A 16,141-nucleotide genomic window follows, 5' to 3' on the forward strand; every position below is an offset into this window, starting at 1 on the left:
AGAGAGGAGGAAATTAATTTGGTGGAGGTGAGGAGGGAGGGCTTTCCAGGACAGCGGGAGGACGTGGCCCAGGAGTCGACGACGGGATAGGCGGGAACGGAGGACGGTGAGGAGTTGGGCGGCAGAAAAGCGGCGCCTATGGGGTAGGCAGTAGAAAGAGAGAAGGGAGGAGAAGTAGGAGGGGGCAAGGTGATGGAGAGCCTTGTAGCCTAGTAGGAAGTTTTTGTTTCGTGCGATGGTTGATAGACAACCACTGGAGGTTTTTAAGAAGAGGAGTGACATGCCCAGAGCGTTTCTGCAGGAAGATGAACCGGGCAGCGGAATGAGGAATAGACTGGAACAGGGAGAGACAGGAGGAAGGGAGATCAGAGAGAAGGTTGACACACTAAACCAGCCGGGATATTATGAGAGCCTGTACCGGGAAAATAGCCGTTTGGGTGGGGAGCTAAGGGCGGATCTTGGCGATATTATAAAGGTGAGACCGGCAGGTTTTGGTGACGGATTGGATAGGTGGGGTGAATGAGAGAGCCGAGTCAAAGATGACACCAAGGTTGCGGGCTTGAGAGACGGGAAGGATGGTGGTACCATCCACAGTGATAGAGAAGTCAGGAAGAGGACAGGGCTTGGGAGGGAAGATAAGGAGCTCAGTTTTGGACATGTTGAGTTTTAGGTGGCGGGCAGACATCCAGGTAGAGACGTCCTGGAGGCAGGAGGAGATAGAGCCTGAAGGGAGGGGAAGAGGACAGGGGCAGAGATGTAGATTTGTGGAAAGGGACTCTATCTGTTTTTCTACTCCAGGGCATAGCACAGTGCTTCACACGTAGTAAGCTCAAAACAATTACCCAAATTCATACACGGAATTCAAAGCGGCTGTCCTGTTGTTTTGAGATTCCACAACCCTGCTGCTCTACCCCCCTTCCTCTGCAGAAATGCCTAAAGAGAGAGAGCTGCAGGAGGAGCCGAGTCCAGGACAGAACTTCACCATGAAATAACAAGGCTCAGCAGGCCTGGCTTTTTGGCATTTTAGCTAAGGAAACTCCGGGACATTTCCCCACCTCACGGGCCTAAGGCTCTTCGTCGCTGACTCAGAAAGTGGAGGAAAGCACTCAGTTTGCAATCAACAAATAGTACATCCATCTGATCGGATGCAGCGCCTTTCCTTGCTATACGATGGCAACGAACCTACAATTTGTTCCTTCCTAGTACCTCCTTGTTGTGACTTCCCCCATCCCTGGAGCATAAAAGGTGCGTTGTGCTCCTTCAGAATATCTCCTCACCGCAATTTCGCAGTTCCCACTCCCTGAGCTGGAAATGTGAACTGTTGCCTCTGAGTACCTCCTTCTCGCTCACCTACAACATTGACTCTACAAGATTGAAGCTGTTTCTTGCCACTTCTGAGCACCTTCTCGGGGTGGCTTTGAAGCATGGACCTCCCCGAGATATCTCCCAAGGTTTAACAGGTATGTGACTAACACTGAGCATTTACTTTGTGCAAAGCACTGGACAGAGTACAATATAACAGAGTTGGAAGACATGTTCCCTGCCTACAGGAGATTTGAGAGGGGGAGGCAGACATTAATATAAAGTAATAAATTATGGATATGCACTTGAGTGCTGTGGGGCTGAGAGAGAGGTGAATGAGAGGGACAAATCCAGGTGCGACCCAAAAGGGCGTGGGAGGAGAGGAAATTAGATGTCCAAGCGGTCCAGGCGTGGTACTTACATGGCAGCATCAAATATCCTCCCTCCCCTGGACACCCAAGGCCCTGGGGATGTCGTTGTGACCGTGGAGAAGAGGGGCAGCCTACACAAATGATTCACTTCCACACAGCTTAAAAATCAAAGACATATTTCCACCACTCTGTTCGCTATCAATTTCGTGACCTCTCCCAACCAAGGAATCTACAAATTTCCTCCTGGAAATGAAGGGCTAGGAATGCGGGAGGCAAGTCATTAGGGAAAGGGGAGAAGGGGGAGATGGGATGGTGCGAGAGTGTCACTGGAGAACGACAGCGAAGCCGACTCCTCCCCCTTTCCCAGAGAGTCTAACAATAATAATAATGATAACAATAACGGTATTTGTTAAGTACTTACTGAATGCTAAGCACCGTTCTACACGCTGGGGTCGACAGAAGATAATCAGGGTGTCCCACCTGGGGCAGAGTCTTAACCCCCACAGAACCCACAGTCTTAATCCCCATTTTACAGATAAGGTAACTGAGTCACAGGGAAATTAAGTGACTTGCCCAAGGTCTCCAGCAGACAAGTGGGCTAGGAAATGAGGATATTTAGATTATCAGTCCTGTGGGGGACTGTCTGACGGGATTACCTTGTATCTTTCCCAACGTTTAGGACAGTGCTTGGCACATAGTAAACACTTAACAAATACCACAAGCATTACAGAATTGAGCCCCACCTAGGACAACCCGAGAACCTTGTATTTCCCCCAGTTCTTAGAACAGTGCTGGGCATATAGTAAGCGCTTAACAATTACCATCCTTATTACTATAGTAAGAGCTTAACAAATTTCATTAAAAAAAGAGACATTCCAGAGCAGCAGCAGTAGATCCGTAGAATTCAGAGGCCAGTACAGGTTCCTCTAGAAGGTGGCGACCTGTCAGTAACCAGCTGAGGGGAATGCACAAGTCTTAAACGGCAATTAGCGAGTCATTAATAGGGTTGTTCGGAGAGAATGGGCTCCCTCATCCCTCGCTGCAAGGGGATGAATGATAACACGCTGTTATCGCCTTGGTAAAGCGGGTGCTTTCCCAGCCCACACACTTCGCCCCTCCAGATGCCAACCTACTCACCGTTCCTCGATTTCTTCTACCCCTCCCTGTCCTCTTGCTCCTGACCTGACTCCATCCTGGAACTCCTTCCCTCTTCTTATCCGACAGATGAAAACTCTCACCACCTTCAAAACCTTACTGAAGGCTGAGCTCCTCCAAGAGGCCTTCCCTGGTGAAGCCTTCCTTTCCTCTTCTCCTTTTCTGCATCACCCTGATACTTGCACTGGCAGCTTTCCACCCCTCCCTTAGGCCCCCATTACTTATGTCGATTGTTAACTTTGCTTTCTTCGGGCTCCTTGACAGAGAGTGGAGCCCCTGACTCTTTCTACCAAGGAGCCTCACACACACCGGGCTCCTACTTCCCCTTGCTCTTTCCCCTCCCCAGCTCCAAACCGGGGTCTGGGTTGAGCTTGGCGAGGTCAGAAGGGAGATCGGAGATGGAGCACTTGCCTGGAAATCAAAAGGACCCGAGTTCTAATCCCTGCTCCGCCACATGTCTGCTGTGGGACCTTGAACAAGTCACTTAATTTCTCTGGGCTTCGGTTACCTCGTGTAAAATGAGGATTAAGAATGCGAGCCCTATAAGGGACAGGGACTGTGTCCAACCTAACTTCTATCTACGCCAGCGCCTAGAATAGTGTTCTAGGGGAGGGAATGTGTCTATACATTGTTGTACTGTCCTCTCCCAAGAGTTTAGTACAGTGTTCTGCACACGGTAAGCGCTCAATAAATACGATTGAATGAATGAATGACTAATCCCAGCCTCACCACTTGCTGCCGAGGGACCTTGGGCAAGTCGTTTCACTTCGCTGTCCCTCAGTTTCCTCCTCCGTAAAATGGGGATAGAGATTCTGAGCCCCGGGTGGGACTTGGATTGCGTCCAGTGTAATTAGTGTGCTTCTACCCCAGTGCTTAGTACAGTGCCTGTCACTGAGACCTCACCTCCTCCAGGAGGCCTTCCCAGACTGAGCCCTCCCTTTCCCTCTGCCCTTCCTTCCCTCCCCATTCCTCCTACTCCCTCCCTCTGCTCTACCCTCTTCCCCTCCCCACGGCACTCGTGACTCTTTGTATATATAGAGAAGCAGCGTGGCTCAGTGGAAAGAGCATGGGCTTTGGAGTCAGAGGTCATGGGTTCGAATCCCAGCTCTGCCACTTGTCAGCTGTGTGAATGTGGGCAAGTCACTTCACTTCTCTGTGCCTCAGTTACCTCATCTGTAAAATGGGGATTAAGACTGTGAGCCCCACGTGGGACAACCTGATTCCCTTGTGTCTGGCCCAGCGCTTAGAACAATGCTCTGCACATAGTAAGCCCTTAACAAATACCAACATTATTATTATCATTATATATTATTTATTACTGTATTTTATTAATGATGTATATCTGTCTATGATTCTGTTTATCTATTTTGATGAAGCAGCGTGGTTCAGTGGAAAGAGCCCGGGCTTCGGGGTCAGAGGCAAATGGGCTCGAATCCTGACTCTGCCCCTTGTCAGCTGTGTGACCGGGGGCAAGTCACTTCACTTCTCTGTGCCTCAGTTACCTCATCTGTAAAATGGGGATGAACTGTGAGCCTCACGTGGGACAACTTGATTACCCTCTATCTACCCCAGCGCTTAGAACAGTGCCCTGCACATAGCGCTTAACAAATACCAACATTATTATTATTATTGATCAATAGATTGATGTTTTATCTATTTTGATGCCTGTCTACTTGTTTTGTTTTGTTGTCTGTCTCCCCCTTCTAGACTGCGAGCCCGTTGTTGGGCAGGAATGGTCTCTATCTGTTGCCGAACTGTACATTCCCAATGTTTAGTAAAGTGCTCTGCACACCGTGAGCGATCAATAAATCAATAACCGAATGAATGATCTTTCCCAGTTACCCACACCCTCAGCAGACAGTGTCCAGAGCTTTGAAGGTGAGAATACCAGCCCCCCATTCCCAGTCTCCCACCAGGCACCCACACTCTAGCAGCAAGGGGCTCCGGGAACTTGTGGGTGAGAAGACAGGCGCCCCGATTCCCGGCCTCCTGCCTGGTAACCCATATCCAGACAGTCAGGGTGTCCAGGGGTTCGTTCGGAAGCGGCCCGGCCCCTGGAGTCCCCTGGAGGTTTCCCCACAAAGCCTTCGGAACCACCGCCTCACAGAGGTGTGAGGGCTTTTTGGGGGAGAAGCCCGGATCCCCTATTCCCTTCCCCTGCCAGGCAGTGTGTCAGAGGGCTTTGTGGGGGAGAGGACCAGGCCCCCACTCCCATCCCCTGCCCAAGCTCCCATCCCCCAAGCCCCCATCCACCGGCAAGCAGTGCGTCCGGAGGTTTTATGGGGGTGAGGACCAGCCCCTCACTCTGGGTTTCTCTATGAGGCAGCATGAGTGGCCCAAGTGAGACTTTCTTGCACGCTTGATATTTTATATTCACTCTCTCGAGGAGCCCATCTGCTCCCACACGTGTGGGAAGCAGCGTGGCCTAGCAGCAAGAGCCTGGCCTTGGGAGTCAGAGGCCGTGGTTTCTAATCCCAACTCCGCCACTCGTCTGCTGTGTGACCTTGGGCAAGCCGCTTAACTTCTCTGTGCCTCAGTGACCCCATCACCCAAATGGGGATGAAGAGCGTGAGCCCCACGCGGGACAACCTAATTACCTTGTATCTACCCCAGCGCTTAGAACAGTGCACGTAGTAGCCCTTAACAAATATCAACATGATTATCCATCTATTTATTATCCTACTCCCTTCCCATCCAACCCCGATCTTCCCCCGATTCCTGCCACGCTCTCTCCAGAGGGGTCTCACCTTCTCCCACCCCCCAAGACCCACTGAGAAAGGGGTACCTGTGGCTCGGTTCTTGCCCGCCCACCCCCAGGCTTTTACCCCCTCCCACCTCCCTCCTTCTCTTCCTTTGCAGTTCATGTCATCCGACTTTAACCGCTACTTGAACTTTCATCACTCTCCAACCCCCACATCCGATTTTCTTTCATTTCTTCGATCGAATCTATTGAGCTCTCACTGTGTGCGCTGCTCTTGGAAGGTACAATTCAGCAATAAAGAGAGACAATCCCTGCCCACACCGGCCTGACAGGCTAGAAGCTGTCGTGACGCGTTTCTCGCCTTCCTTCTCCCCTTCCCTCCCCCTGCGTTGGTCCTCGGGGACTCCAGCATCCAGGTGGACATTCCCGATGACCTTCACACCGCCCTCTTCCTCTCGCTCCTCGACGCTGCCATCCTCTCGGTCCTCACCACCTCCCCCACGCTCGATCTGGTCCCTGAACAATCTCAGGCCTGTCCAGCGCCGACATCCCACTCTCCAACTCCAACCTCCTCACCCGCCTTTCTTTCCTCCTATGTCCGTGTCTGTAATTTATTTATTCATATTAATGTTTGGCTCCACCTCTAGACGGTAAGCTCTTGGTGGGCAGGGAACATGTCTGTTGGATTGACATACTGTACTCTCCGAGCCCTTAGAAGAGTGCTCTGCACACAGTAAGTGCTCAATAAATGCGACCGACTGACTGAATGAATCCCACACACCCCCTCCCCCAAAATCTGCTTTGTTCCCCCACAGAGGCCTCTGATCTCCTGACCCCCCTCCCTTATCCTGGGCCATAATTTTCTGCTTTTTTTAAAAAAGAAACCATGGTTGTAAGTGCTTACTATGTAGCAGACACCATTCTAAATTCTGTCGTAGATAAAATCAATCATATCTATAGAGAGCTTATTGTATCCAGGGCACTGTATTATGTGCTTGAGAGAGAACAATATAATGGCGTTGACAGACACAAGTTTACAATCTAGGGGGAGATGGACGTTAATATAAATTATGGATATGGACAGTAAGTGTTTGGGGGCTAGGTGTGGGGCTGAACCTTTCTCCTCCAGTCATTGCTGCCACGTCGACTCGAGACCTCCGCTTCCTTGGAGTCGCGCTATTAGTCCTCGATGATCTGCCCCTGGGTTTATATTCAGCCCTGCAACCCGGTCCTTTGCACCCCCACTCAAGGACTCCACCACTAAGGATCTCCCCCCCGCCGCTCCAGCAGACCCCCCAGCCATCAACTCCCTCTGTGCTCCTCCGCTCGGCCCTGGGGACATAGTGCTCCCCTGCTCGGGCCTGGGGACATTGTGCTCCCCTGCTCCTCCCACCCCGGGCCTTGGGACACTGTGCTACCCAACTGCCCTCCCCCTACTCGGCCCGAAGCGGTCATTTTGGAAAGCCCTCACTACCTCTTCCCGCGTGAGGTGATTGATTTCCCCTGCCCGGGCCAACAATGTCCTTGTTCTCACCGTATTATCTTAGCCGCCATCTACGCCCACAACCCACATCGGACATCCTCAGGGTACCCGCCGCCGCCTCAGAGACATTTGGACCATGAGCCCCAGGACTCTCCTTGCCGCTAGCCTTTTGACTTTGATTTTGATCAGGTCGACCCTTAGTCAAGTCAACCCCCGACCCTGGTCATCACCCGCTTATTAATAATATTTTATTGTATCATGTTACTATACTACCACTTTCGCATGTTATCGTTAATTGTTCTCAGTGCTAATCACCTACCTCTCTGGCCTCACCATGTCCTTCCACCCCCCACCATCTGTCCCTCCCAATCCTCTCCTTCCCCTTTCGCTCTCCCGCCCAGCTCTTTCCTGCTCTCTCCTCTGCCTCCTGCCCGCCTCCTCTCCCCTGCCCTAAAACCCCACTTTAACAGCACCACCCCTCTTGCCCCTCCTCCTACGCTCCTCCCCACCAAACCCCCTCCTCCCGCGCTTCCCCCTTCCCTCTTCCCCACCCACTCCCCATCCCAGTCCACCTGTCCCACCACCACCCCTCCTCCCCGGCTCCCCGTCCAGGGCCCTGCCAGTTCGTGCCCATCCAAACCCACCCCTCCCCCGGCTCTCACCCCTCTCCCTCCCTGGCACCCACAGCTACTTTCAAGTGCGGCCTCTGGAACTCCCGCTCCATTACAGATAAACTACCTTTCATCCATGACCTTTTCCTTTCCCGCTCTCTTCTCCTCCTCTCCCTCCTCTCCCATCCCTCTCCTTCCCCTCCTTTGAAGCCCATATCATTCGCCTCTACCACTCCCTCCTGATACTTGTAGCCGTCATCTACCGCCCTCCTGGTCCCACCACCAACTTCTTCAACCACCTAGACCCCTTTCTCACCTTCCTTCTCTTCTTCTCTCTGCCCACTCTGATCCTCGGACACTTCAACATCCACATGGATGTACCCGGTGACTCGTATGCCGCCCGCCTGCTATCGCTCCTCGACTCTGCCAACCTCCTGCTCCACCATACCTCACCCACTCACCGACTTGGTCACCCCCTCGATCTCATCATCTGCTACAGCTGCACTATCTCCTCCCTCACCACCCCCGAAATTTCTCTCTCAGACAATAACCTTCTCACCTGCCTCCTCTTTCATACTCTCTCCTGCCTCCAAGACATCTCTAACTGGATGTCTGCCTGCCACCTATAACTCAACATCTCCAAAACTGAGCTCCTCATCTTCCCTCCCAAGCCCTGTCCTCTCCCTGACTTCCCTATCACCGTGGATGGTAGGACCATCCTTCCCATCTCTCAGGCCCCACAACGTCGGTGTCACCTTTGACTCGGCTATCTCGTTCCTCCACACATCCGATCCGTTACCAAAACCTGCCGGTCTCACCTTTATAATATCGCCAAGATCTGCCCTTTCCTCTCCACCCAAACGGCTATCTTACTGCTACAGGCTCTCATAATATCCCGGCTAGATTACTGTGTCAGCCTGCTCTCTGATCTCCCTTCCTCCTCTCTCTCCCCACTCCAGTTTATTCTTCACTCCGCTGCCCGGCTCATCTTCCTGCAGAAGCGCTCTGGGCATGACACTCCCCTTCTTAAAAACCTCCAGTGGTTGCCTATCAACCTCCGCACAAAACAAAAACTTCTCACTCTAGGCCTCAAAGCTCTCCATCTCCTTGCCCCTTCCTACCTCTCCTCTCTTCTCTCTTTAATAATAATAATAATAATAATAATGTTGGTATTTGTTAAGCGCTTACTATGTGCCGAGCACTGTTCTAAGCGCTGGGGTAGACATAGGGGAATCAGGTTGTCCCACGTGGGGCTCACAGTCTTAATCCCCATTTTACAGATGAGGGAACTGAGGCACAGAGAAGTTAAGTGACTTGCCCACAGTCACACAGCCAACAAGTGGCAGAGCTGGGATTTGAACTCATGAGCCCTGACTCCAAAGCCCGTGCTCTTTCCACCGAGCCACGCTGCTTCTCTTTCTACTGCCCACCCCGTACGCTCCGCTCCTCTGCCGTCCACCTCCTCACCGTCTCCCGTTCTCGCCTATCCTGCAGTCGACCCCTGGGCCACGTGCTCCCACGGTCCTGGAATGCCTTCCCTCCTCACCTCCACCAAACTAATTCTCTTCCCCTGTTCAAAACCCTACTTAGAGCTCACCTCCTCCAAGAGACCTTCCCAGACTGAGCTCCGGTTTTCCCTCAGCTCCCTCTACTCCCCCCTTCACCTCTCCCCAGCTAACCCTCTTCTCCCCCCTTTTCCTCTGCTCCTCCCCCTCTCCCATTCCATCCCATCCCCTCAGCACTGTAATCATCCGCTCAACTGTATATATCTTCATTACCCTATTTATTTTGTTAATAAGATGTACATCACCTTGATTCTATTTATTTACTATTGTTTTAATGAGATGTTCTTCCCCTTGACTCTATTTATTGCCATTGTTCTTGTCCTTCTGTCTCCCCCGATTAGACTGTAAGACCGTCAAAGGGCAAGGACTGTATCTGCTACAGATTTGTATATTCCAAACGCTTAGTACAGTGCTCTGCACATAGTAAGCGCTCAATAAATACTATTGAATGAATGAGTGGAATAGGTGCAAGGTAATCAGGTGGGACACAGTCCAAGTCCCACCTGGGCCTCACGGTCTCAAACTCCATTATAAACATGACATAACTGAGGCAAAGAAAATTGAAGTGGCTTTCCAAGGGTCACACAGCCAACAAGTGGTGGTGCTTGGACTAGAACTCAGGTCCTCAGACTCCCAAGCCTGCACTTCTTCCACTTGGCCACATTGTTCTATCCTTATGGCCTCTCCCTAGGTTGGGGAAATCACCATACCATTCACAGGCATGGGATCATTCTGTGCCCTCAGCGGCTCTGGGTACAATGTCCCCTATTTTTCTGAGGATGCCACGGGACAGGCTCCAGGAGTTCATCCCCCCACTTAAGCTGAGGTCTCGTAGAGGCCTCAGGACCTCTTCGCTATGCCTTTCAATTGCCCTTTCTCTCCTTTGTCTTTTCCTGTAACTGTGGTGACCTCAGCTTCACGGCTGTGGTCAACTGACTCATGAATGCCTGATTGGTCTCCTTAACCTGCTGGAGGCTCTACTCTATTCCATTAAGGCTGTGATGTCAGTCATATTTACTGAGCATTTACTGTGTGCAGAACACTATACTAAGCACTTGGGAGAGAACAATAGAACACTGTGCCAGAAACATTCCCTGCCCACAGTGAGCTTAGAGTCAAGAGCCAGAGACAGACATCAATATAAATAAATACATTACATATACGTACTTGAGTCTTGTGGCGCTTGGGGGGCAGATGAATGAAGGAAGCAATTCAGGGCATGGAGAAGGGAGAGGAAGAAGAGGAAAGGAGGACTTAGCCAGGGAAGGCATCTTGGAAGAGATGTGCCTTCAACAAGGCATTGAAGGGGGGGAGAGTAATTGTCTGTTGGATTTTAGGCTGGAGGGGGTTCCAGGCCAGAGAAAGAATGTGAGGAAGAGGTCTGTGGCAAGATAGACGAGACTGCGGTACAATGAGAAAGTTAGCATTAGAGGACTGAAGTATGTGGGCTTTGTTGTACTAGAAGGATAGCAAAGAGCAGTAGGAGGGAGCAAAATGACTGAATGCTTCATAGGCAGTGGTGAGGAGTTTCTGCTTGGTGAGGAGGAGTGGGGAAACGTCCTGAACGTTTTTGTAGAAAAATGATCTGGTCAGTAGAGTGAAGTATGGACTGGAGAGGGGAGAGGAGACAAGAGTCTGGGATCCCAGCTCTGCCACTTGTCAGCTGTGTGATTGTGGGCAAGTCACTTAACTTCTCCGTGCCTCAGTTATCTCATCTGTAAAATGGGAATTAAGACTGTGAGCCCCATGTGGGACAACCTGATTCCCTTGTGTCTACCCCAGCACATAGAACAGTGCTCGGCACATAGTGAGCGCTTAACAAATATTAACATTATTATTATGTCAGCAAAGAGACTGATGCAGTAATCAAGGCAGGATAGGATAAGTGGTTGTATTAACATGGTAGCAGTTTGGCTGGAGAGGAAAGGGCAAATTTTAGCGGTGTCGTGAAGGTGGAACTGACAGAACATTGTGGTGGATTGAATATGTGGGTTAAATGAGAGGGAGGAGTCAAGGATAAGGCCCAGTTTATGGGCTTGTGAGACAGGAATGGAGGTGGTGCTGTCTATGGTGATGGGGACTTCAGAAGGACAGGGTTTAGGTGAGAAGATGAGCTGGTCTGCTTTGGGCTTGTTGAGGGTGAGGATATCCAAGTAGAGATATCTTGAAGGCGGGTAGAGACGTGTGACTGGAGAGGGAGAGAGATGGTGGCCGGAGATGTAGATTTGAGTATCATCAGCATTGAGTAGGTAGTTGAAGCCATGGGAGCAAATGAGTTCTCCAAGGGAATGGGTGGAGAAGGAGGATAGAAGGGGACTCAGAACTGAACGCTGAGGGAAACCCACAGTCTAGGGGTGGGAAGGAGAGGAGAAGCTCGTGAAAGAGACTGAGAATGAGCGGTCAGGAAGACGGGGGAGAACTAGGTTCATGCGCATGGCCTCCTTGTCCTCCAAGAGGACCCTTATCTCTTCCATTAATGCTTGAAATAAAATGGCCCCTTTTTGTCCTTGCTGACCTAATTCCCTGGAAAGCAAACCTCCTCTACTAAGTGAGTAAATGCCCCCCACGGGGCACCCGATGACCACTGTCGGCCCCCCTTTTGCAGTCCCATTACATCCTGGATTGACATCTTACCTGACCTTCTAGGATGCCTTGAGTTCTTGAAGGGCCCACACCAATTCTGAATTCCACTGAAGCCCAACGCCTGCAGGGCTGGTGGTCAGCCTGTAGTCTTGCTCATCCTCATCAGGTGATCAGTTCAGGACCTCGGTCTTACCTTTCAGGACCATGCTCAGAGAGCCATGATTTAAGCCCAGATCTCCAATGGACCCTCCCACAGAACAGGATAAGGAGTCCGTGGTTCCAGCAAGCAGGACTTTATTGGCTAATGGAGTAGCCGAGCAGGCTGCCTGTTCCAGGACAGAGTTCAGCACTATACCCCATCAATTCTCCCTGGCATCAGGTGACTCCATCAAGGTATCAGCCTTATCTGGATTTGGCTAATTGTGTCTCCTCAATCTCTCTTCCTAGGTTACTTTTCCCTTGTCTCTCATCTGGTCTCTCTTGTCTCTTCTCCAGTCCTTCCAGCACACAGTATGCACTCAATGAATATGACCGAATGATTGAATGATTGGGTGGGTTCCTTTCCACAGTGATTTGGTCTTCAGGTGAGCAGAAGGAGTATGCTATAATATACACAAGAATGCTTTCCCTGTCAACATTTCACTCTCATCAGGATTATTCACTGAATGTTTATGTGCAAAATGGCATGCTAAATGTTGGGGGGAAAAGACACGAATGATATAGATAGAGAGGCAGGGCAGCCTCCGGTGATCATGGATGAGTCAAGCTGTGCTCACTGGATGACTACTCCCCAACTGGAACAGGGGCCTGTGCGAGCCATGGTTGAGAGTTGAGAGTAGATTCTCTCCAAGATGTTGGTTCCCAGAGATCACGTTGATCACCATGGGGTTTTGGCTCAAAATACCCCTGGCCCATGGCTGCAGCTGCCATACAGCACTGCTCTTCAAATGAATCTTGTTTTCCAACTGACCTGTCAGTTGATTATTTTCTCCACATTGGAGGCTACGTTATTCGACTGAGGGTATCCCGGAAACTAAGGAAGAAGAAGGACACTACATTCCATGACAGATTCCTTAAATTTCGTCTTATTATCTGACTCATGGTCCATCTTAAATTTACTCAGTACACTGTGTCTCGAAAACTAGAAAAGTGAATCACACTTTTATCTTTGTGTGATCACTCTCAGCTCTTCCTCTGGATGGAAATGGCCCTAGAGTCACTTTAGGAGGGGTCAGACCTCCAGTTATGTCAGCTGCATCCCACGGACCTCGGCTGTTTCTCTTCCAGGAACAGGACAGAATTTGATGACATATAAGCCCCTGAACTGCAGTGAGATCATAGAGAATCCTGTAAGTCACCCTCCCGTCTCTTCACCCTCTTCCCTTGGTGTTCTAGGCAAATTTGTTCCTCGAACAGTCAGCAGTTGACCAACGCTCTACCTCAGCTACACGGACAGGTTAGAATGCTACTGGGTTTTTAACACTTGAATCCACATGATCTCTAACAAATGAATGGGTTAATGTGAAATGATTCCTCTATAAAAATGCCTTGACCTTTACTTTCATACATATCCCTTTCCCAGGACCCTACTTTCCTGTAGGTATTGTGCTTTCTGATCCTTGTCATTCAGCCTCTCCAGGAATCCCAGGTGGCAGGTCCACCCTCTCCAGATTTCCTGAGGTCCAGGAAAAAAGGCCAGGGATGGGAACCTCACTCCTCAGGGATCTTAACCTCTGGACCCCAACGTGGAAAAGCATTCACCTATCACCTTTCCCCTCAAGATTGCTCAGTTCTTTCTCTAACTGTAAATAGGTGAAGGGTTGCGATAGTTTAGGCCCATAGAAACCTACTGTCTGCTGGGACAAAGACAACATCACCTGTGTAAATCAGTCAATCAATTAATGATATTGGTTGAGCACATACTATGTGCAGAGCACTCTTCTAAATGCTTGTTAAGGGTCATTGTGTCCTACTCATGTGCTGGAATTCATTGAATTGACTGTTCAGTCTAGAGGTGTCAGGTAAGCGGTGGGCATAATATGCTGGGAAGTTCAAAAGTGTTTGAAACCTGGATTGATCAAAATAGAATGTGGAAACTTGACCATTCCCTACCAATCTGACTGACATACTGTGCCAAGGTGGACCTGGGCACCGGCTACCCCACGGCCGAAATGCCGCTGGTAACGTAATCCCTCTGGCCAGAAGGGGGCGGGATGGAAAGATAGGTGTCCCTCTCCTCCGTGCTGACCCAATAAGGTATGGGAGAAGAGGAAGTGGAAGGGGCGGAGATCGAACGGGACGGAAGTTAGGACCACCTAAACCACAGGTAATAAATACCTGTCGCCTCTGGTGCTCTGGTCTTTTTTTTTGGAGGATCGCAGCGGCAACAACAGCCACCCACGTGTCTTTCCCTGCCCAGAGCACCAGACGCCATTCTGCCACCAGGACCAACGCACAGAGACAGGGGCCGTGAGACGGGTGAGTGTAACGCATAAGTGTGGAAAGCATAAGAGTGTAATGTATGAGTGTAACGCATAAGTGTGTAAAGCATAAGAGTGTAATGTATAAGTGTAACGCATAAGTGTGCAGTGCATGGGTGTAACACATAAGTGTGTAATGTACGAGTGTGCAACGCATAAGTAAGTCCAACGCATAGGTGAGTTTAACGCTAAGTAGGTTCCGCCTGTGTGTGTACGCACATGGTGGGAACTAACTGCCTCACCACGTTGTGAGTAAACCATAAGCGAGCTCTGCCGGAGCGGGCCTTGGTGTCCGCCCACAACGAGTAACCTACCAGTGTACTCCTCCCGTCAGGGAAGCTTTAACCAAATTCCTCCCAAGGGGGAAGCTTTAACACCATATTTCCCCAAAAGGGGAAGGCCGATTGTTGCGTCTGAATAATTGATTAATTCAATCCGCTCCACGGAATAAATTTTATACAAACTCAGGTCCTCCATTCCCAGTCTCTCTTTCTCTCTCCCTCTCCGCGCCGATTCTGAAAGAACTTGTCCCCGGCGACGGGTGACACATACTCACTTCATTTTGTATCCTTTGCAAGTTTTCTCTTCTGCTCCAGGCACTATTTCGCATGTCTCTGGTCCATCCTGATTTTTCCAGTGGTCCTGTAGAAATTTGTTGCCGAAGCGATGACTGTTGATGTGGCTCAGGGAGTCGGTTTCCTCTCCCAGACAAGAGTAGGTATCTTGGGGAACTCTCTCCTCATCACACTCTACCTTACTTCATTCCTCCTGGGTTCCAAAGTGAAGCCCACAGACCTGACCATCATCCACCTGGCCCTGGTCCACACCGTGATGCTTCTTACAAGGTGGATCGTCATGGCAACAGGGATGTTGGGACTGCACCTTGTCCAGAATGATGCTGAGTGTAAGCTCTCCACCTATGTCTGCCCCATCACACGGGCCCTCTCCATCAAGACCACCTCCCTCTTGAGTGTGGTCCAGGCCATCACCATCAGTCCTCGTACCTCCTATCTGCTTCAGCTCAAGGTTCAGATCCCAAATACCATCCGACCGGTCTTAGCCATGTTGTGGATTCCCAATTCGCTGATAAGCACCAATCTTCTGTTCCAAATTTTCGCCTCTTCCAATGCAACCACAACAAATACCAACTGTTATTTGGTGCCTATAAACACACTCCTCCAGGGGCTGATTCTCACCTTCATGGCTCTTCGCGACATCCTCTTCCTGGGGCTCATGAGCTGCTGCAGTGGGTACATGGTCCTTCTCCTGCACCGACACGGGCACCAGGTCCAGCATCTTCACAGCCCCAGCCAAGCCCCCGAAATCTCGCCAGAGAGACGAGCCACCCAGACCATTATGCTGCTGGTGAGCTGCATTGTAGTCTTCTACTGTGGAGACCTTGCCTTTTCCCTGTGTCTAGGGACATCCCTTAAGAGGAATGCTGTCCTCCTGAATGCAGCTATGTTTGTGGCCAGTGGATATGCCACTATCAGCCCCTTTGTGTTGTTCACCTGTGACAGAAGAGTCATTAAGTTCCTAGCTGATTTTCTGGGTAATAGAACCCTCAAATCCTCACAGACCACAGTGCTATCTGCCAGCCCTCTTTGATATGGAAATCCAAGTGGAGTCAAGCAGTGAACTCTTCCTAGATCTCATCTATCTCTCTGCCAATCTCTTCATCGTGTCCTGACACTGGCCTGGAAAGCCCTCCCTTTTTGATCTGACAGATAGTTACTCTCTCCATCTTCAAAGCTTTATTAAACACCCATCTCCTCCAAGAGACCTTCCCTGTCTAAACCCTCCTTTCTTCTTCTCCCACTGCCTTCTGCATCACCCATTGAATTTAGATTTCTTTTTTTTCACCCCTCCCTCAAAACTCGGCACTTATGC

General features: G+C 50.4%; 1 protein-coding gene across 1 annotated transcript; it reads left to right on the plus strand.

Moving 5' to 3' along the window:
* Positions 1-14,898: 14,898 nt before the first annotated feature.
* On the plus strand, positions 14,899-15,859 carry LOC114813839 (vomeronasal type-1 receptor 100-like). Its single transcript, XM_029071162.2, has one exon. It carries the CDS (start codon positions 14,918-14,920, stop codon positions 15,857-15,859), a length of 942 nt encoding a protein of 313 aa, XP_028926995.1. The 5' UTR covers positions 14,899-14,917.
* The last annotated feature ends 282 nt before the right edge of the window (positions 15,860-16,141 follow it).

The sequence above is a fragment of the Ornithorhynchus anatinus genome, chromosome 8 (assembly GCF_004115215.2).
Source record: "Ornithorhynchus anatinus isolate Pmale09 chromosome 8, mOrnAna1.pri.v4, whole genome shotgun sequence".
Taxonomy (NCBI): Eukaryota; Metazoa; Chordata; class Mammalia; order Monotremata; family Ornithorhynchidae; genus Ornithorhynchus; species Ornithorhynchus anatinus.

What these genes read in the sequence shown, in the direction of transcription:
- LOC114813839 (XM_029071162.2), top strand. Translation starts at nt 14,918, where the DNA reads ATGACTGTTGATGTGGCTCAGGGAGTCGGTTTCCTCTCCCAGACAAGA.